Genomic DNA, 21,966 nt, shown 5'->3' on the forward strand with positions numbered 1-21,966 from the left:
GTCTTAGCTGCTGCGTCGATGGAGGATCCCGCTTCACCCAACTCGACTCTAGAGAACCCTGTCTTCCTCCTCCCCCCTCCCATGCATGTTATTTATGTTGTGCCAACCAAACCCATTAACTCTTTTTTTTCTGTTTTTTTTTCCGTGATCCGCTCATTTGTACTTTGATGTGTTTAGGGGTCTTGTCTCTCTGCCTTGTCTCACCAATCATGTCCCCCTTGAGGCTGCCAGATGGCGTTCCTTGGGGGGGTACTGTCATGATCCGGTCCTTCTTGTCAAGAGATTTCTAGTTTTGTGGACTGGGTCCTGACAGTATCATGTCTTTGTGTTTATGTTATGTGTGGAAGCACATGGACTTTGTTTTCCCTGCACATGGCCATTGTTGATTTGTTTGCCCCAGTGTGGGTTTTTTGTTTATTATTAAATACATTTTTGTGCTCGTCTGCTTTCTGTGACTGGGTCCTGTCCTTGAGAATCATGACAAAAACTCCCTCAAACAGGACGTCTCTCAAAATAAATCTCCTTATAAAGAACTTTTCCACATCAGATGGTTTGTTAATTTTTTTTACACAATGACACAGTGAGCTCGACAGGGTGTGACACATGGGTCATGCTTCAGATCAGCTGGTCGCAATAGGTTTCACTCAGCAAGAATGAGAATTAGAGCAAACTGGATGTTTGACAGAGAATATGAGCAGATGGGGACAGAAGGATAAATGGTTATCAGGTTTAGTTTTGGCATGCATGTGTCAGAAAAAGAGCAGTGGAGACATATGCAGAACCACATCATAAAACCACTGCAGGTCACACACCCACAGCAACAGTCAGTTAATATAGTTCCTGTAAAGGCGGGCATCTGCACTGTCTGTTTTTAATAGGATCGGCTGCTCTAAGTGAGCACGCGGCGTGGGTGGGTGGATGGTTTGTCTGCGTCTTTGCAATACTGGGCTGTTTGTGTCAGACTGTGAAGGTGGTGGCACAGATAATTACCATGGCATTTGGTATTCTGTGGCTACCAAACAGATGCCAGCTTGTGCTGAGTTTGTACATGTTTGTTTGAACATTGTCAGACAAAAACAAGCTGTCCACCAGCGACCTGGAGAAGGCAGACAAACACGGACCTCAGTAGGTTAAAGGAAGAAAAATAGAAATATTGAAAGACTGCCATAATGCTGCAAGATATACAGGACAGTAAGTCTCTTGGCTGGTCCTTTTGCAGATGCATACACACACGCACAACAAAAAAAATTCCCCCTCAGGTGGCACTGAGCAATAATACATCAGTTTGCCTGTGGGTGATGCACTGCTGTGATGTCACACTCTCTATGAGCAAACACTGAGCAGACACATTCAGAAGACATTTAAAAATTAGATTAAGGGATGTAAAATTCTGAAAATAAAATAAAAATTCTGTCTTCATTTATTCACCCTCATGTTGTTCCAAATCTGCATAAATGTATTTGTTTGGTTGAATAAATTTTTCCTTTTTGTTTCCTTCTTTAATTCATTTATTGTTTTTATTATTAATATTACTTATTTACTATTTTTTATTATTTGTTTATTTGTATTTATGTTATTCAGTGTATTTGTTCACTATATTTAAGTATGCTTGTTGTTGTTTTTCCTGTTACTGTTTTGTTGTGTCTTTTCTGTCATGTAATTTAAAATGGTTAAAAAAAACATTTTTAAAAAGTTCAATAATTTGAAACTCTGGTGTCTAACTTGCTGTAAATCACTAGACTTCCAATTTGAGAATCATCATCTTTTAACTATCACAAAAAATCCTCCATCAGCAAATTTGCAACAGACAATTGTGATAAAATGCAAACATTGTGTAAAAGATTAAAATATTATAGATATTGTAGCTGACCTTCCAAAACCTTGTATGTCCAAATTCACTGTTTTTCAGGAAATGGAAAAAACATGACTAATGATAATGATTTATGACAAAATGATGAAATGATGAAATATGGAGATCCAGATATATAGAAATATTTTAAAATATAAATATTTAAAATAGCTAGAATGATAAATTCTAATGAATACATTTTCAAATAGTTAAATATTAAAAAAACAGAATTAGATATTCGCAAACCCCATACCCAACCCATGACAAACATAAAGGGTAACTAATAATGAAAATAAAAAAATAAAAATCGTTAAATTATAGGATACAAAGTTTCAGAAGGACTCAGCAATATAAACTATTTTCACCCATTAAACATTGACGTGATTTTTTTTTCTCTTAGTCTAGAGTAACTTAGTTATAAATAAATATGTAGTAATGTTTTATGCTAGTGTTTTTATAGCTATAGATTGAAAGTCTGGGTGAGGGACAAGATTAAGGAATACAATATAGACACAGTTACAAAAGCAAACGTAGGGCATATAGCACTGTAAAGTAGTGCATGAGAAGAAAGCTTTGCAATGCAAAGACAATGTGTGTCTAAATTTTGTCATTGACTGATTTTTGCTTGTAGGAGTTTGAGAATACAGAGGGGGAGGAGTGCCAAGCTGACCTTTCCACTTTAGCCTCACCCAACAATCAGAACGACCCTGAGGTTTATATTCTGCCCCTCACCGAGGTCTCGCATCCTGTGTCCAAACAGCCCAGCAAATCATGTAAGAATCTTCCCTACTTTCTTCTATTCATTTACTTTTATTCTTTGATTGTATATAAAAGTCCTACTCTACAGTATAATATACACTATGTACTTCATATTTTATATAATTTAATTTCATCAAGTCATTAGCAATAGTTGATGGGATTATATTATGGAACTCTTTTATGGAGATTTTTGTAAATCCTTAAAATATAAAAGGTAAAATACATCCTGAACCAACACTGCCCAATAGGAGGGTCACAATGTTTAAAGCTGTGCGTACAAGAACACAAGAACATAAAGCTATTGTTCTGCCACAAATTGCAACATAGCTGGTTTATTTCTCAATAATAAACAATACTGGTGCTCACGGAAGCTGTACTGCACCACACTGATATATGTCACTTAAATTCTTAATGGCCTTGTGACAGGAAGGCTAAAGAACAGAACGGGGCTCTGTGCCCGTTGTGAACGGATGGTTTTGGAAAAAGAGCAGTGGCCTTGTTAGTGTTCTCACAGCAGAGAGCGAGATGGAGATCGAGCCATCTGTGGATGCACAACACACATCTGTCAGTTGCATAATGTGCTGTGAGACTGGCCCAGCGGATTGCTCGCATAAAGAACGCATGTGAACGACTGCAGAAAGCAGGAGAATGATTGTTATTAATGCATGGGACACTTGAGAATTTAGCAAGGAAAGCTATGTTGAACAGAAATATAAAAGAAGGGTGAAAGAAATGGATTATTTAACTGAGAAGGGCTGTAAATTATTCAGAGATGATTGATTTTTTTAAGGTGCTTGCCAAGGCAAAATCCTTAACTTTAAGAAATTGTATTGTCTTATTTATTTATTATTATATATAATTGATATTTTTATAATTATTTTAATCACATATTTTAAATTTCAATATTTTACACTTATTTTATTGACCTACAGACCTACAAAAATCTCCCTACAAAAAAGGTACAACTTGAGAAAACTTGGAAGTTAGTTTTCCTTTTAAAGGACAGTCAATACCAACCTAGCAACCAGCCAGAACACCCTACCAACTGCATAGCAACATACTAAAAGCCACACAGAAAACCCTAGCATCTGCATAGCAACATACTAATAACCACCCAGAACACCCTAGCAACTGCATAGCAACACTAAACCCCCCCCGAAAACCCTAGCAACTGCATAGATACATACTAAGAAAATACTCAGAACACCCTAGCAACTGCATAGCAACATACTAAAAACCACCCAGAACACCCTAGCAGCTGCATAGCAGCATACTAAAACCACCCAGAACACCCTACCAACTGCATAGCAACATACTAAAAACCACACAGAAAACCCTAGAAACTGCATAGATACATACTAAAAATACTCAGAACACTCTAGCAACTGCAAAGATACATACTAAGAAAATACTCAGAACACCCTAGCAACGGCATAGAAACATACTAAAAACCACCCAGAACACCTTAGCAACAGCATAGCAACACACTTGCAATCACCCACAACACCTTGGCGCCGTGGTGATGTTTTTGCTCGAGCAAGTGCCAATCACTTTCCTCCAAAAGAATTGCTATTGATATGCATGTGAATACAAATCATTTTGAAACACAATAGATCAGTGGTTATCGGCGTGGCTGATCTGGCGATGGATGAAGCCGTGCAAGTCAGATTTTCTCCCTATGACTCACATAGGCCTATCCCTGCACAGTATCAGAGGATAGTGGGGGAGGTGGCAGGATGCTGAATTGAAACGCAGGCCCGGATTGGGCAAGAGAGATTTTGGAGGCAGCCAATAGAGTCTGGTCTATTGGTCGCCTATGGTTACGGTCGTGTCATAGGTCCAGGTGTTGCAGATCGAAAGGGTTACACAGAGTAACATGAGAGGAGCTTGGTCATGGTCAAATTACTGTACAGTAAATCCTGAATCCTTCCGCACTCCCACTCTTTCCTCTTCTTCATCCCTGAGCTCTCTTTGTCAGCCTGCATATTGTATCAGTGCAAAAATTGGAAAAGAATACTTCATGAATGCAAGAAAGCCACACTTCCAAATACCAGTTTTTACTCATAAACTATTAAATTGCAGATTTTCACATATGTGATGTTGCCTTCAAGATCTGGAAGAATAAAGACTTTATGTATTTATCTCTGCAGCTATTAAAGGGATAGTTCACCCAAAAAATCTGTTATGATTTACACTTTTATCTAAAGCGACTTACAGTGCATTCAGGCTACAGTATATTTTATAGTACAGTATATACAGTATACTTTATCAGTATGTGTGTTCCTTGGGAATCAAACAAACAACCTTTCATAAAATCAAAGTCAATGGGTGGCAATGTTGTTTGGTTACTAGTGTTCTTAAAAATATTGTCTTTTGTGTTCTGCTAAAGAAAAAAGTCATAAAGGTTTGAAATGACATGCGAGTGAGAAAATGGTGAAAGAATTTTCATTTCTTTCTAAGATACAAGCTACTCACCTGTTGTTTAAAAATAAAAAAGTTGATTTATTAGAAATGTTGCATGTTAACCATTCAGTGACAGGCAGAAAACAAAACAAAAAGCACACTTTCTATTTAGTACACCTGACTGAATACATAATAACAAAAGCAGCTCATTGCTACATTCTGGGTTGCATTTTGTGTAGAATAATTTCCAGTTGGATGTGAATGTGCCCCACTCCCACTGTCCTTATCCCCACTCCTAATAACATTTTATAAATTGATGTATTTTATAATTACTGTATGGCCCTATTACTGGAAATAGTGAATGTGGTTACTCAAGAAATATATATTATGTATAGAATCACAGTTTGGTTACACAATGGAAATACTGTTGGTGTGAATGGTCAATGGAGAGCTGCTACTGTGTGAAACAGACGAAAGCCACAACAGTTTATTACAATGATAAATGTTCCACATGTTGCCAAAGCAGAAACTCATATTTTGACTGTCAGTTGTTATAGTATTTTTTTACAGTGTGATGTGCTTGTGTTTCAACTACTATTTTTAAATAATGTAAATACCAGGTTTGATGGTTTTATCTATGTAAACCATGTGTTCAATTATATTCTGTATTCTTTTTGATCCTCCTGCCCAGGGAAAGCAGATTTAGTAATTTAGCCGTGTAGCTAACACAAAGCAGACACGTACGGCCCATTGTCTCTGTTAAATTCAAGTTTTATTCATTCAGAATACGCTTTTAATTGTGCAACTTACAGTGCATTTTCAGCATAAATCTTCTCTGTGGGATTCCAATCATCACCCTGGCATTGCAGGTGTATCTATACCATTATAAAACAGCCATCGAAAATTTAAGAACCATTTTTCATTTTATTTTCAGTTTTTCTGAATTTTCTGTTTACAGGTATGTGTTGGGGTTTTTTTATTCTGTGAACTAATAACAATATTTCTCCCAAATTTCAAATTATTTGTATTTATTTGCAGAAAATGAAAACCGGAGAAACAGGTGAAAATAACAGAAAATATGCTCTGTATTTTTCCATTTCTCAAATACTGCAAAGAACACAAGTTCATATTCACTTTTAGGCAATACAACAGTAATATTTCTACATGTATTTAGAATTTTTTTGTTAAATTATTTTTATGTGATAACCTGGATTTTTCTCAAGTTTCCGTGCGTCTTGTCATGCTGTAAGCCTTTCACATTCCTGTTAGATGACTTTGTGACTCCTAAGGTTTGATTTGGTTGAAATTCAACAGACACTGGACTGGAATGGCCACAATACATTTAGACTCTCTCAATTTTCTGTGTATTTTATATTCACTTTTTTACCTTCAATATTGGATGTGAAATAGTAAATCTTGCCCCTTTTATTCCCTTTGATCCATTTAAGCCTCCGATTTAACTTGTTTTAAAATCTTTTGTTGGAGGATTAAATTCATATTCTCTTTTTAAACCATGTAATGCATTTTTAACATGGCCCAGAGGCTGCTCTGGGAATGCCAGGAGTGGGATGGGAATGCACAACTCACAGATTCCACACAAATGATATAAAAGGCCAGTTCAAGTCCGTTTAAGAAAAGAGAGAGATAGTTGTGTGTCAGGCATGTGGGGTTGCGGAGGGGAGGGGGCTCTTATTGCTGTGACAATCCTCGCTCTGAGGAGCAGAGAATAGGCCTTGTGTCCGGGCTGGTACTGGGGTACCAGGCGCTGCTGCTCTGCGGACAAAAGCCACAATTTAACTGTGGCAGGGAGCGTGAGGGGCTGGAATGAGAGGCTTCTGGAACGCTGCAGAGGAGGAGAACAGTTAAGTGCATTAATACAGCCATGTGTATATATGAGAGCACGCACACACACTGTGAGACCTGGTGGTAGCGCAGGAGGAGGTGTGCGGGGGGCTCGTGTTAATGACAGAGCTCTTTTTGCCTCTCACAGTACTTTATTTGTTTACAATTGCCCCCGTACTCTTGCTGAGACACAGAAACGGAGGAGAGAGGGTTATTATGTGCTTATGGCATCGCCGGCGTGCGCAGAAGCATTCGGCATCTGCGGAGCTACACAGTGGACGTGCGTCCGGATCTTAGTAGGGCTTAGAGACACTTAGCGCTTTACACGTTGACCTCACGGCGGGAGCTGCTGGTTTCACCGCAGCTTCAAATCGAGCTTCTCACTGTCTCCCAGAGAGGTCCAGCTGAGATTTTCAGCTGGGTGCATTATGGGAATGTTGTGGAACGGCGTATCTCAGAGCGAGGAGATGCGCAGCGGTGCCGGGAAGCAAGAAAGCGAGCGTTGCTTTCTCAGCTGTCTGAGGGCTTGGAAGGTTATATTCCTACAGCGTGGATGGAGACACGGAGAGTCAGAGAAGAGGTGCACCTCCACTCCTCGCTTTATCGGTTTCCAACAGGACAAGGACAGCTGCTCTTGGTCTCCATCAATACCATAAAGGACATTTCTCGTCTGTTGAATAATATTGAGGATGTGTGGAGGTATTTGGCATCTCTGTGTGTGAATGTAACTCAAAAACTTTAGGAATTTTGTTAGATGGGTCAATCTGAGTTTTCTGTTGACTGGGCTATGGACAGACATGATGTTGGACTGCCTTGAAACTTGGGCTGTTTCAAATCGTTCTCATATGTGACCCTAGATCACAAAACCAGTCTTACATTTTTAGTAAAAGCCAAAAATACATTGTATGGGTCAAAATGATCGATTTTTCTTTTATGCCAAAAATCATTAGGGTATTAAGTAAAGATCACGTTCCTTGAAGATGTTTTGTAAATTTCCTACCTTAAATATATAAAACCTTTATTTTTGTGAGTGGATGGCCTGCAACAGTGCCCCTGATTAACAACTTTAAAGACAATTTTCTCAATATTTTTATTCTTTTGCACTCTCATATTCCAGAGTTTTAAACAGTTGCATCTCCGCCAGATATTGTCATATCCTAACAACCCATACATCAATAGAAAGTTTTCAGACGATGTAAAAATCTCAATTTAGAAAAATTGACCCATTAGACTGGTTTTGTTTTCCAGGGTCACATATGTTTTTATTGTGTCTTTTATCTCAAAATTTCTATTTTTCTCCCTGTTTCTTGTAGTTCAGCTGCTGAAGTCTGTAGATCTCGGACGGCACAGCCTCCTCTACATTAAAGAAATTGGGCATGGCTGGTTTGGGAAGGTGAGACTATTATAACAAACACAAGCAATAATGCAATATGGAACTTACTTTATGTTTTCTCCTTAGTAGGCTGATCTCACACGTAATACAGAATGTGATGAATGTGATGTAAGAGTGACGTTTTAATCTGTTCCCTGCTGAAAACAAAAGAACCTGCCCAAAACACAATGAGATGTAATGGTTAAAATGGGAATTGTATTGGTTTTATTGGAAACTATGACGACGTCCACTGGTATGTGATGGATTCTATTGGTGGGATGTTACAGTATCTGGCAGATGGTAACCAGCAGAACACTATTAAAGCCGATTGGAATAATGCCCAAACACAAAACAAAAAGGAATTTTGTAATGGTTTTAATAAAAATAAGTAAATGATTCATAGTTGTATTTTAAAAGAAACCATTAAAATTTCTGTGATGGTTTCTGTTGGGCTGTCATCTGAATATACAGTTTGAACTCTTAAATCTCTGTTGCCAGTTTCACAGGACGGCAGGTGTGAATCTTTTCCTCCGTGTTCATGTGTATTTGGACTGTATTTTAGGTTTTATTGGGAGAGGTGAATGCTGGACTCAGCACCACACAGGTGGTGGTTAAGGAGCTGAAGGCCAGTGCCAGTGTAAACGAGCAGATGCAGTTCTTGGAAGAGGTCCAACCTTATCGGTATAACCCTACACACACACACAGTTTGAAACACTCTATTTAATATACGAAACACATTACTGCCATTGTGGTGTCAACATTAATAGGTCTCATTTGGAATTGATACAGTCATGTGTTTTGATGTTTGGCTGTATGAATCTCACAGGATGCTCCAGCATCCAGCTCTCTTGCAGTGTATGGCCCAGTGTTCAGAAGTCACGCCCTATCTGCTGGTTATGGAGCACTGCTCTATGGTATGTCACTGTGTATCACACAGCATACGCATGAACACTTTTAGACTGCATTCTCTATACTGGGCTGTGATTGAAAAGATGCTCCCCCTGCTGGTCACAGTAGGATATGTACATTTGTAAACTGGCTTAACACTGTCTATAACAGACATGAACAGCACATTATAATCTATAAAGCTGTCTCGTAGGGATCATTTGCTATGTTTGTCACACTTAGTGAATCTATATTTTCTCTGTTTGTCTGAATTTTTTTATTAACAAATAATGTGAGAATTGTTTTGATTATATTTGTATTTATTTTTTTATTTATTTTAGGCTACTATTTTAAACTTTTGTTTCTAACTATATGAATTAACATGACTAAGTACTAATATTTAAAATTTACACATATACATGTATTTTTGCATAATATATTATTATTACGATTTTTAAAAATATTATTACTTTTTTAAACAACGTAGGCATAGTCAGTTTTTATACTTGTGAATTACTTTTTTATACTCATGAATTTGTATTAAAAACAACATTTTTAGGGTTTTATTTTAAACAGGTTTCATGTCCATTCAAGATAATGCATCATTCTCTTCTAGTGTAGTCAAGCTGTCATATGTCATTTCCAGTGCCAGAACACATTAATGATACCAGAAATACAACTTGTCATAGCACAAGGGTTGTGAATTTTTCCAAACAATAACTAAACATTTTTTGCATACTGTTATCATAGAATATGAATGATGTTTGTTTTTTTACAGGGAGATGTTAAAGGATACCTCCGTAGCTGTCGGGCAGCAGACTCTGTGACCCCTGACCCTTTGATCCTCCAGCGGATGGGATGCGAGATTGCTTCTGGCCTTATGTACCTCCACAAACATAATTATATTCACAGGTGAGGATCCCGTCACCTTTGGCCTTTCGGCGCATGTTGATTCTCCTGGTTATCTTTAATCCGGCAGGTTCGCTGGACGTCCAGGTCTGGTGTCTCCTGGCAACAATATCCTGGTGCTGACTGAGTGCATGTCACAGACTCCAGCATCAGTGATTTTGTTGCTGGGGGAAAACCTCTCGCTCAACGAACATCATCAATTATTCGCAAGCCTTGAATCCTTGAACAAAACGTCAGACTTCTTTTGGAACTTTGTCAACAAAATGACAACGAGAAGAACGGTTAATGCATACAATGCTCTGTTCTTTTCTTCTCAGTGATCTGGCCCTCAGGAACTGTCTGTTGACCTCAGATCTGGCAGTGAAGATTGGAGACTATGGCCTGAGCCATAACAAGTACAAGGTGAGCCTGTAAAGACTGGATTGCTGGATGGTCCTATTAAATGTTCTGTGTTTCATGCTTCTTTAATATCAATGCATCCACCCTTTACTAGGACGACTATTACGTGACATCAGATCAAATATGGGTTCCTCTACGCTGGATTGCACCAGAGCTTATTGACGAAGTCCATGGCAATCTCTTAGTAGTGGACCAAACCAAGGCCAGCAATGTCTGGTAAGAAATTATAAAAAACCTGCATAAATGTGTTAAATTAAAGACTTGTTTTAAAACTGCTTCTCTGGCCCTGCAGGTCCCTGGGTGTGACCATATGGGAGTTGTTTGAACTGGGTAACCAGCCTTACAGGCACTATTCTGACAGGCAGGTTTTAACATACGCTATAAAGGAACAGCAGCTCAAACTGCCAAAGCCCCTGCTGAAAGTGCCTCTGTCTGAACGCTGGTGAGTCGTCCTAGAAGACATAATCATCGCCCGCAATCATGACTCCCACATCCAAACCAATCAAATGTTCCACACCCCAGGCACACCCACCGATCACTTCTTTAAATACATGTATAGTAATCAATGTTTTTGAAACAACAGGTGCTTCCTCCAGCCATTGTTTTCTCTTGCGGGACTAACAGATCAATATTGCTCAAATCCAGTGTGGTCAATCATTAATTTTCCTCCTCTGTAAGCCCATCAATCATATATTCATCCAGTCCTGAAAGCACATGGTCATTCATTCTCCCCACGATCATTGTCTGTTTAATCGAAAGCAGTCAGGCATACAAGTATACCACTCCCTCCCCTAGTGGATACTTAACAATGAATGACCCTACTTTAAATCTGCAAGGTTGCTAAACCGTCCATATTTCAAACCATCACCTAATGGGTTTCTGGCTGTCATCCATGCTAGTGAGACTAAAATAAGATAATAGGGCGCCATAAAACTTCCTCGTTGCCAACAAAACAAGCAAATGTTGATATCTGAGTTTTAAAGGGTTACTTCACCCCAAAATTAAAATTCTGTCAAAAATAACTAACCCCCCCAAAGTTGTTCCAAACCTGTAAAAATGTCTTTGTTCTACAAAGTGGAATGAAAAATTTTAGCAATTGACATTTCTAGGACATCACTGACTACCATAGTAGGAAAAATAAAATGGTAGTCAAAGGTGCCCTAGAACGGTTTGCTTTCCTAAATTCTCAAAAATATCTAATTTGGTGTTCAATTGAACAAAAAAAAACTATATTTTTTCCTACTATGGCAGTCAGTGATGTCCCAGAAATGTCAGTAGCTAACATATTCCCAATTATCTTTCTTTGTGTTCATCAGAACAAAGAAATGTATACAGGTTTGGAAAAACTTGAGGGTGAGTAAATGAAGACAGAATTTTCATTTTTGGGTGGAGTATCCCTTTAAGGGTTTTAAAACTTGATTACAAAAGGTTAGTTAAAAAGAAAAATTGATGTCTTATGCTGCTATAGCGCACTCCGTGCCCCTAGCAAGCGGATGAATGTGAAAGGCAGTCTGAGCGAGGGGTGTTTCTCCTGGAATGTTTAGACATTGGTTTGCCAGTCAAAGTGAATCCCGGGACCTTCTTACGGACACCAACCTGGACAAACTAAAGCAAAAGCACTCACGACACATACTCGGACCAAAGATTCGTCACCATTTCACAGAGTCGTGGGAAAGACAGTCGTGTGATTTTCTGACAGCTTTAGAACGTGTTGGTGTGGAGATGATGATGCCCGTGATTAGTTCGTTTAAAGCAACTTGGCCCATCTATCTACTCTATTTTAATTTGTAACAAACATTCCTGCAAAATATTACTTTTGGGTCTGAAACGCCCTTTTCTGTCACGTGTGTTGGCAGGTTTGAGGTAATGCAGTTCTGTTGGCTACAGCCTGAGCAGAGGCCTGTTGTTGAAGAGGTTCACCTACTGCTAAGCTACTTGTGCGCTAAGGGTACCACTGAGACCGAGGAGGACTTTGAGAAGCGCTGGAACTCTCTAAGGCCGAGTCTGGGCTCCGGCAGCTCTCACAGAACCCCTGCACTGTCCTCTGCATCCTCTTCATTTCCTCTACTTGAACACTTCTCTATTGCAGACAGCTTCCAATCTGAGAACGGAGATGACATTTTGACTGTAACTGAGACCAGCCAAGGCCTCAACTTTGAATATAAATGGGAGCAGGCCCGAGCCGAGCAGCCCTACTGCTCCTCTTCAGCAAGTGGACCACTGGGAAAAAATAACCCGCATTACCAAGATGTGTATTACCCACTTAGCAATTCAGCAGGTAGCTGCAAGGGCGAGAGTCTTCCTATTGGGGTCTCTCCATCTTACTATGAGTCAGACCATCCAGGAGTTGTTCCAGTGTTGAGTGCCCACAGCCCTTCAGTAAGTAGCGAATATTACATCCGCATCGAGGAGCCAGTTGAGTGTAACATAAATTTAGAAGACAGCGTTCATGATTACAGCCCAACAGTTGAGGCCAGCAACAACAGCTTGTCCAGTATGAACAGAAGGAGCCCTATTGGGGCTCAGCCAAACATCTACTGGTCAGCAGCTAAAGAACCCATCAATAAAGATTACGATTCAGATAGTAGCCCAACAATGGAGCCTCTCCAAAGAGCAGTTCTAAGCTCTGCAGAGACAGACCATCATGAAGAATATTTTTCTTCCAATGACAGGCACAATTTCTTGCATGAAGAGTCACCTCAAGCAAGGTCAGATCTTCATTTGATAAGAAGTCAAGATTCAAGTTCTCATCACCAGAGAAGAGGCTCAGAAAGTCTCTGCCACAGATTGGAGGTGGTAAAGGAAAGTCCACCTGGTGTTTCAGTTTCTCTCAGCAGCCCAAGCTTGGCACATTGTGACCCGTACCTTGAATCTAACCAGAGAGCTGCAGAAAGGAGTACGGCCAGTGAGGCCTATTATGACATGATGGGACCTTTACAAAAAAATGTTCCCAGACCCCATTACATAAGTGTTGATATTGACGCTGGTGATGGCCTTCTTTTGTCTAGGGGGAGTGCTGAATCAGAAGATGATGATTTGTTTTCTCAGAATTCATTAACTAACTGGACCTCCAACCACTCCGCAAACAACAACAGTTTAAGCGATCGCACACAAGCCGTTGGTTTTCAAGATGCGTACCTTGATTTGCGTCACCCGACACCCTCATCTCATGTTGGAAATTTGCAGTCAAGCGTATCAGAAACAAGCAACACTTCCACAGATTCTTTCACAGTGCACTCATACATGGAAGCTACAGACAGCACGGCCACCCTAAACACTCACACAGACTCAGAGGGTGGTGAATACTTACATCTATGCCCTGAAGGTAGTCAAGATGTTGAAACATCTTCTAAATGTCATTTTGTCCCTGAAAGTCAGCACATTCACCCTCAGCAGAACATTTCACACAAACATATCAAAGACAATACATCAGACCTTCTTGTAGGGGGCTACGACCGAACGACGCCATCAGCTCCAACAGAGATTTTAGTAAGCAAAAAAAATATGTTAATTGATACAAGGTTATCACCTCCACAAAATGAAGTCAAAAGTGTAAAGAACCTGTCATGTCCTAAAGACTCATCCGAGACTATCTCAGAGTGCAGCCATGCGGCAAACAGTGGGGTGGTTCCCAAGTCCAGTATCAGCTTGGTTGAAATGAATGACTGCAGTGATGATGATGTCACTGACATCACCTCTGGAGATTATCGTTTGGAATATGCAGAGGTGGGACATTTTGACCTGCAGAGAGAGACAGAGTCCACACACCACAAGGGCACTATTAACCTTGCCTCTTGCGGCAGTCCGTGTGAAGCCTTTAGCCCTGATAGTTACCACACATCCATTCAGCCAAAATCCCTCGACAGTGGCTATGACACAGAGAACAATGAGTCCCCAGAGTTCATCATGAAGGACCTTGAAGGGAATCCGGCACTTAGCACAAGTGTGGAATCAGACGAGTGTGACATGGTCCTCCAGATGGACTTAGATGACGACGTCAATGTAACGCTACTGCATCCATCCGGAAGCAGTCAACATCAATACAGAGACTCTGCTTATTTTTCTGACTATGACACAGAGAACGATAAGAGCCCTAATGGAAAGGTCTGCAACTTCTTTGTCCGCCAAGAAGAGGACAATGTTTTTGATGTCAAAGCTGATAGAAAGGGCTCTGTACAAACAGATGGGCTCCAGATGGGCTCCACTTCTACATCAGCTCCAGTGATTTCCATGCTTTCCCCCTTTCCCCCAGAGATGGGGGGATGCTTGACCAAGGAGTCCACTCCAGATGATGGTATTGGACTGGAGTCTGATCACTCTGGAGATGAACCGAACTCTGACTGCTACTCTTCCACAGGATCTGAAGGGTCCACCTCAACACAGGAAGCTTCAGGCATTGAGGGCCAAGCTAACGGAGATGCCAGATGTTATTCATCAGCGGAATCACTGGGCTCTGACTCTACCATAGTTGAGTTCGGTAGGGAGATATTTGAAGCACAGGAGCAGGACGACTGTAGCAATCCAGAGCTTCTTAAAAAAGGAAACAATGAGAAAAGAGAAGGTACAGAAGATGCAATGGAAGACAACATAGGTCTGGTACTTTCAAGACAAAATCATGCCAACTCCTTGGAAAGCATTCTTCCTGCCTTACCGGATGACCTTGATATTCCAGCTCCACTTGGGAACGGAGAGGAGGCTGATGAGGATACGGACAGCGACGAGTCTGATGAAGAACTTCGTAGCTACAACATACAGGAGCAAAGTGATGAGAGTGATGAAGAGCTCCCAATGGTGCCTGTCATCGTGAGTGACCGCAGCAGTGCACGGCATCTGCGCAGCCTTCTCAAAATGCCTTCCATACTGACGCAGTCCTTCTGTGATGAGCTGGATGGCAAGAAGAAAGCGGTGTCATTTTTTGATGACGTCACCGTTTTTCTGTTTGACCAGGTTTGTAGCATTATCACTGTACTTATTTCAAAATGAATGATTTACGTCTTTTCAATTCATCAAGAAACAATATGACATTCATGTATCTTGCTGTTTCAGGAGAGTCCTACAGGTGAGCTTGGAGACTACAGTTTCCCTGTGGAGACAGAACCCAATGGCCAGGCTTCAGAGATTGACACATCACAACCCCAGGATAGGGTCACAACCTCAGATGATTCGTTACAAATTACTTTGTCAGAAGAAAGTGAGTGTTAAATAACAACTATTACAGTCAAGGGAGAGGTTGGAAATGGCAGCATTTTCCTTCATATCTTACAGGTTACTACAAATCCACCTGCTGTATTGAGTTAAAATCAGAATCAGAATCAGAAGAATCAGAAGAGCTTTATTGCCAAGTGTGCTTGTACACACAAGGAATTTTCTTTGGTGTTGGAAGCTTCTAGTACAGACATTCAACACAATGACAATACAATATAATACGATTTACAGTCTTGTAAATGACTAAAATGAGCTAAAAGGTATAAAGTAGTAGATATAAATTAGGTCAGTGGTTCTCAAACTTTTTCGTTGTAAGGCCCCCTTTGTGTAGGGTGCATTGTGCCCCCCAAATAAGATTTATAATCTTAAACTTCTACAATGCTGAAACATCAATTCTTTTGGTTAGCGGTCTTATTTTAGTAACGTTTCATTGCATAAAATTTATGATAAATTAATAAAATGGCACAAAAACTGTGCCCCACTCTTGGGGCCTCCTGTTTGAGAACCACTGAATTAGGAAACTGTACTAGACATATAGTGAAAATAACTAGATCATAATATTGAATTTATTACAAGTGTTACAATTACACAATTTCATCCACATTTATAGGAATGACTTGTATCAAAAGTATACATTGACGTGATAATGCGTATATGTGAAAATATTTTAACACTTATTACTGTTACTGAAAACCTTTATTAGTGATACAGAGTTCACTTTTATACTGTATGGCTGTAATTCTTTTAGCTGCCAGGAAAAGTCTAAGCTGTCTAAAAAGTCCAAGTTGTGCTAACATATCTCAATTAAGTACATGGCCTGTTTCAAGGAAATCTGTGCAGAGGTGTAAAGAGTACCTGAAAACCATACTTAAGTAAAAGTACAGATACCGTGCAGTGAAAATGACTCCATTACAAGTTACAAGTCACCAATTCCAAAACGACTTCAGTAAAAGTCTTCGAGTATCTGATTTTAACAGTACTTGAGTATTTTACTCATACTGAATGTAGGCTCAAAGCAGCACTATAGTCCTCAACACTTAAGAGACACGTCAGTGAAAAACTAGAAACAGATGATTCGTGAGGAGAGCAATCGCATTTATTTTCTTAAATCATAATAAGACTGAACACCTCAAAATGCAACAAATCATGGCCGACACCATAACCTACGTCATTACAAACACCCAAGTCTCATTTAAGCTCAAGTGCTCATAAGTAAACCAAACTCCTTCAAAAAGGTCTCTTCAATATAACGGATAAATAAAATAATGTTAAGTAGAATTAAAAAGTCAAAGCGTTTTTGCACTGGACATGCTGGTTTGGGCCTCATGGCCAGCTGCAGTCATGTCCTCATTTCACATACACTGTTAGCCCTTACCTGCCATTTCTACAGTAATATACTGTATTGGCAACACTGTTGCCAGCTAGTTACTGTAGGTGTTTTACAGTAAACTACTGCAATGGCTGTTTGAAGATACATTATTAAAGAATCTATTAACGCACTTAAGTCACACAGTCTTAGATGAACACGTGTAAATAGCAGATGAACACAATAAATCTGTCAAGATTTCACCAGAGGAGAATTCAACACAAACATCAATAACATCTTCACATATTACAGACACCACTTTCACTTTATTTCTGTCATCTGTGTAAGATCTTTTTGGGGCGGTTTCCCGGACAGGGCTTAGCCTAAACCAGGACTAGGCCTTAGTTAAATTAGGATATTTAAGGCGTTTTTAAAAACATGCTTTACAAACAAACATTACAGTGTGCATCTTGAGACAAAACAATCGCACTGATATATTTTAAGATATGCAAGTGCAAGTTGTTTTCGATCAAGATGCCACTCATTTTTAAAGTAGTCTGGGATTAGGCTAAAACCCCGTCCGGGAAACCAGCCCATTGAGATTTAACTCTAGTTCATAGTGGTTCAATTATGTTTTAAGTCACCATTATGGCGATCAGTGTTTGCTTTGGTTGGACTCTTTGACTTTCTTGTAGCTTTAAAATGTACACTTATACAATAACACTGAAAGGGACTTTACAGGAACCGCAACTTTATGTTTGCTTAGTAACTGAAGATACATCTGAAAGAATTCAATCATTAAATAATAATAATATAGCATTTAAGATTTATTAAGATATGTTTGGTAAAGTGATTACATGTTATAATGGAAAGATCTCTGTCAGAAAATCTTTCTTTGCAATTGAGACACAGTTAGACACTTGACATACAAACCTCATCAATGGTGACAAACAATCATGAATGAGTTTTGTACTATGTACCCAGCATGCATTGCAGCATGAAGCTGTTCAGTTGATTGTCACCATTGTTGAGATTCATATGTGGATTGTTCATTTCTCTGTGTCCGACTCATTCTATAGGTTAATATTTTGTCTATATAGTGTGAGAGCACTTTTGAAAATTGAAATACTATACATTCTCTTTACTGGTTTACATCACTTCATGGCAATAGTCCCACCATATGGTCAAATTTTGAGCAAACATGTTTAGAGCACATTTAGGAAGAGTTAGTTTTAAAAATAAGAGCTTTTGTAGATGTGTGACCTACAGTAACTAGCTGGCAAAAGTGTTGCCAATATATTACTGTAGAAATAGCGGGTAAGGGCTAACCGTGTATAAACCGCCAGCGATTGACATCTACCTGATACTGCACTCATATTCGTATAAAGAAGCCATGTTGACAAGTTTTTGTAAGTTAAGGCAAAATCCACAAGATTGTAGTACCTTCATTACCCTGTAAATGGCAATATTAATTATAAGATAGGTGTCATGCAAAATGTAATGTGTAATTGCATTAGTCATTACAAATGTAGTGGAGTAAAGAGTACATATACTTGTTCAAAAATGTAGTTAAGTAGAGAGTAAAAGTTGCTAATATCTTTAATACTCAGTACAACTACAAAGTAGCCAAAAAGATACTTAAGTAAAGTAACTAAGTACATTTACTCCAATACTTTACACCACTGAATCTGTGATTGTTTTTCACCAGTCTCGCGCTTTTTAACATCCATTAGATTGTTGCACAGGTATTACTTTTATTTCTGTAGCATCTCATAAGCCTCTCACCCAATGCAGGTGGAGAATTGTGGCAGGGGGGTTTTCCATCAATGCCAAGCCCTTCAATGTCAGAAGCAAGTTCTGAAGAAATTACCACCCCGCCCAACTCTCCCATCAGCTCTCCAGATGAGAAACCAGCACCAACGCTCTCCAGATTCAGCGTCTCTCGTTTCTCCATCACTCATGTGTCAGACTCTGACGTGAACTCTAAAGGAGGTCAGGCTTCTCACGAACAAATTTATTATAGCATTAACCATGCTAGTTCACATACGGTAATTTACATGTAATTGAATTGAATATACTTTATTGTCCCATTCCTGGGAAATTTGTCTTGGACATCATGACGACACAGCCGGTGCACAACTTTTATAACACAACATACAGCAAATAAAATACACATTAAAATACATACTGCATCATAAGAATTATTCACAATATCCTGTCCCTATTCAAAATTTTGATTGCCGTTGGCACAAACACATTCTTAAAACGATTAGACTTGCACATCAAAACACTGTAACGTTTCCTGGAGGGTAAAATATTAAAATTTGCATGTAAAATGTGTGTGTCATCAACAACCATTTTCTTAGCACGATTTAAAATCGATTCTTCGTACAACTCCTGAATAGTTCGGTTTTCCTCCCAGCCTATAATTTTTAAAGCGGTGTGCACCAGTCTTCCTAGCTTTGATTTTAGCTGGACAGTCAAATTACCTTACCATGCAGTAATTCCATATCTTATTAAACTCTCAAAAACATTCTGATAAAAAAGAAACATGATCTTCTGGTTCGCTCCAAACATATAATCTCTGCTGCAATCTGGAACATAGACTGTTTACATGAGAAGACCGACATAGTGAATTGTCCATATAGACTCCTAAGTACTTGTGCGAAGAAACCTGTTCAGTAGTTTTACCATGTATTATGGTTTACCTTTCTTAAATAAACCTTTTGCGTTTTGTCACACAGGGAACAGTGAGAATGGAGCCCAGGAATGAAGGAGTCACATTTGAACCCTTTGAAACTGTTCAGAAGATGTGATTTGGTCTGATCCGACTATGGATTCTCCTGTGTTGTTTTGTTTTTCTTTCTCAACGTGCTGGACGAAAAAGGTCCCGTGAACCTGATATGCTGTTCGGACAGAGTGCCTGATACTGTAGTGATGAATTCTGCCCTACAAAGACAAAGTAACTACACATTTACTCAAAATTGAGTTAAGGCTTGAAATGGGCTTTGTGACACCTGCTTTGATCTGGTGACAAAGTCTCCTGGTTCAATCTTGTACCATTTCAGAGAAACAAGTGCGTCAGAATTGCAGTAACTACTAAATTAATTACTCGAGTAAAACTGTAACGAGATTTTTTTTCAGTTCCAGTGTTTGCATAGTTACTGCACTTTGTCTTTGGAGGGCAGAATTGATATTAGCCAGAACCTTTGAGTGACACGGTCTTTTGAGGACAACAGGTAGAAGAACAGAAGATAAAATCTGTGTATCTGAATATATATTTATTATCTATGTACTACAAACATGACGTATGAAGATTATAACTTATTTGCACAATTCAGTATCAGTACCATGCTGAAATCATCCTTTTACACTCAAGCCGTAGGAAACAAAATAGAGACGAGGCTGCTCTTCTCATTTGCTTGTCATGTCCCGTGTTGTCAATCTGTGGTTTAGATCCCCAAAGACAAAGTTTCAGGTCAGGACCGAATAAGCTGCGTAAACGTCTTATTGTCAATGTCCAACAGAAATTAAAGACCCCTAGCTACAGTATGTAAAAACCATTGAGGGTTAAGGGTTAGGTTAGGAATGTTTTATATTTTTGAACACTTTAAGCTAAAATGTTTTAGCTCAGGGGTTGACTAGCATACAGTACAAAAGTAGGTCATATTAATGATATAAACACCTTTAAAGTTTTGCTTTTATCCATCAACTTTATCACCATAAGCAATTTAATGCATTTGTATTGTTTGAACCGAGAAATATTTTGTACATCTCTTGTTAAATTTTTTTATTTTGATAGAGTTGTTCATAATATTACGTAAGGTGCAGTTAACATGCTAGTTCTTCTCTAGCTAGAGCTTTGTTTATATTTTTAAAATAGAACCCCTCTTTCCCACAAAACATTACAGACTGCAGTTATACATCACAGTACTTGTTTGCTCCAAAGAGTAATGACAGTATTAAAGTAGACTAGACACTGACAACCCGCCACAGTCCTTTACTAGTGAATAGCCAGACAAAACTTAATGGTGCTTGTGGAGATCTGAGAGCCGGAGACTACAGAAAACAATTCTGCTCTTTAACTGTTGTACTTCAGAGCATGAAGCAAAACCTGAAGTTAAAACAAGGTTAAGATATCTGTGACCAAAATCTCTTACAGACGGCAGCTCCTGCAGATCTGATCCTTACAGACTAGAAAAACTCGATCCGGATAGATGTTTCAAATGACTAGAGTAACTTTGTTTTCCCCGCATACGATCTGATGTGTCCCACAAGAGTTATGACCCGTTTTACACGGTAAACTGTTTAAGTGTAACGTACAGCTGTCCTCCTCTGCCTTGAGTCACTTCATACACATTTGTGCCAATGCTGTAAGCGTCACAATCACTGCACCGTACACTCGCTTTCTCGCTGTAATGCCTTTCAAGAATTTTATACTGTGCTAACTTTTGCGCCAGTAGATTCTTTTCACATTCAGAATATCTGTGTTTCATTGAAGGGTTATAAGGTTGCCAAAGTAAGGTGAAAAATAAATGTGAATGATACTTGAATGTAAAGTTTAGGGAGAGGACTGTTGTTACTGCCTCATAGCTGTCGAACCGTACTTCCTTGCAATTCATGTCTACTGTATTCTAAAAAATAAACCAAACTATAGTTCGTCTTTGTGCTTGTGACTGTTATTCAAGATTCATTATGTATGCTGAGAACTGCATTCATATGATGTTATTTCAATGTGATATATATATATACACTGTATATATGATGAAGAGTTTGGTTCCTAAATGAGAAAACTCAAAAATTGTTCAAAAATCATTTTTTTATTGTGCATTAAAATTAATATCAATCAAACTGCAGTTTTTTTTAATCTAAGCCATAACTCAATAAAACATGATGACATAAAACAAAAAATGATTTTAATTTTTTTTTTAAACGGAGTAATTCATTTTGGAACCAAACTCTTTATATATATATATATATATATATATATATATACTATTATATTGGATATAATATTATATCATACATAATGTTTAT

At 38.8% G+C, this 21,966-nt stretch overlaps 1 protein-coding gene across 4 annotated transcripts in view; it reads left to right on the forward strand.

Moving 5' to 3' along the window:
- aatka (apoptosis-associated tyrosine kinase a) overlaps window positions 1–21,810 on the forward strand; it is a 72,412-nt gene extending 50,602 nt beyond the window's left edge. For 3 of the 4 annotated variants that reach the window (XM_057344965.1, XM_057344966.1, XM_057344967.1), the window contains exons 3-14: window positions 2,481–2,622; window positions 8,167–8,246; window positions 8,788–8,906; window positions 9,052–9,139; window positions 9,889–10,022; window positions 10,337–10,421; window positions 10,513–10,634; window positions 10,711–10,860; window positions 12,275–15,365; window positions 15,465–15,609; window positions 18,724–18,921; window positions 19,674–21,810. In XM_057344965.1, the coding sequence (XP_057200948.1) occupies window positions 2,481–2,622; window positions 8,167–8,246; window positions 8,788–8,906; window positions 9,052–9,139; window positions 9,889–10,022; window positions 10,337–10,421; window positions 10,513–10,634; window positions 10,711–10,860; window positions 12,275–15,365; window positions 15,465–15,609; window positions 18,724–18,921; window positions 19,674–19,702 (4,383 nt within the window). In that variant the 3' untranslated portion in view covers window positions 19,703–21,810. Of the gene's footprint in view, window positions 1–2,480; window positions 2,623–6,268; window positions 7,553–8,166; window positions 8,247–8,787; window positions 8,907–9,051; window positions 9,140–9,888; window positions 10,023–10,336; window positions 10,422–10,512; window positions 10,635–10,710; window positions 10,861–12,274; window positions 15,366–15,464; window positions 15,610–18,723; window positions 18,922–19,673 lie in introns of those variants that run through there. The other variant, XM_057344968.1, reaches the window with a different exon arrangement.
- Window positions 21,811–21,966: the final 156 nt, after the last annotated feature.

Source organism: Triplophysa rosa, linkage group LG11 (genome assembly GCF_024868665.1).
Source record: "Triplophysa rosa linkage group LG11, Trosa_1v2, whole genome shotgun sequence".
Taxonomy (NCBI): Eukaryota; Metazoa; Chordata; class Actinopteri; order Cypriniformes; family Nemacheilidae; genus Triplophysa; species Triplophysa rosa.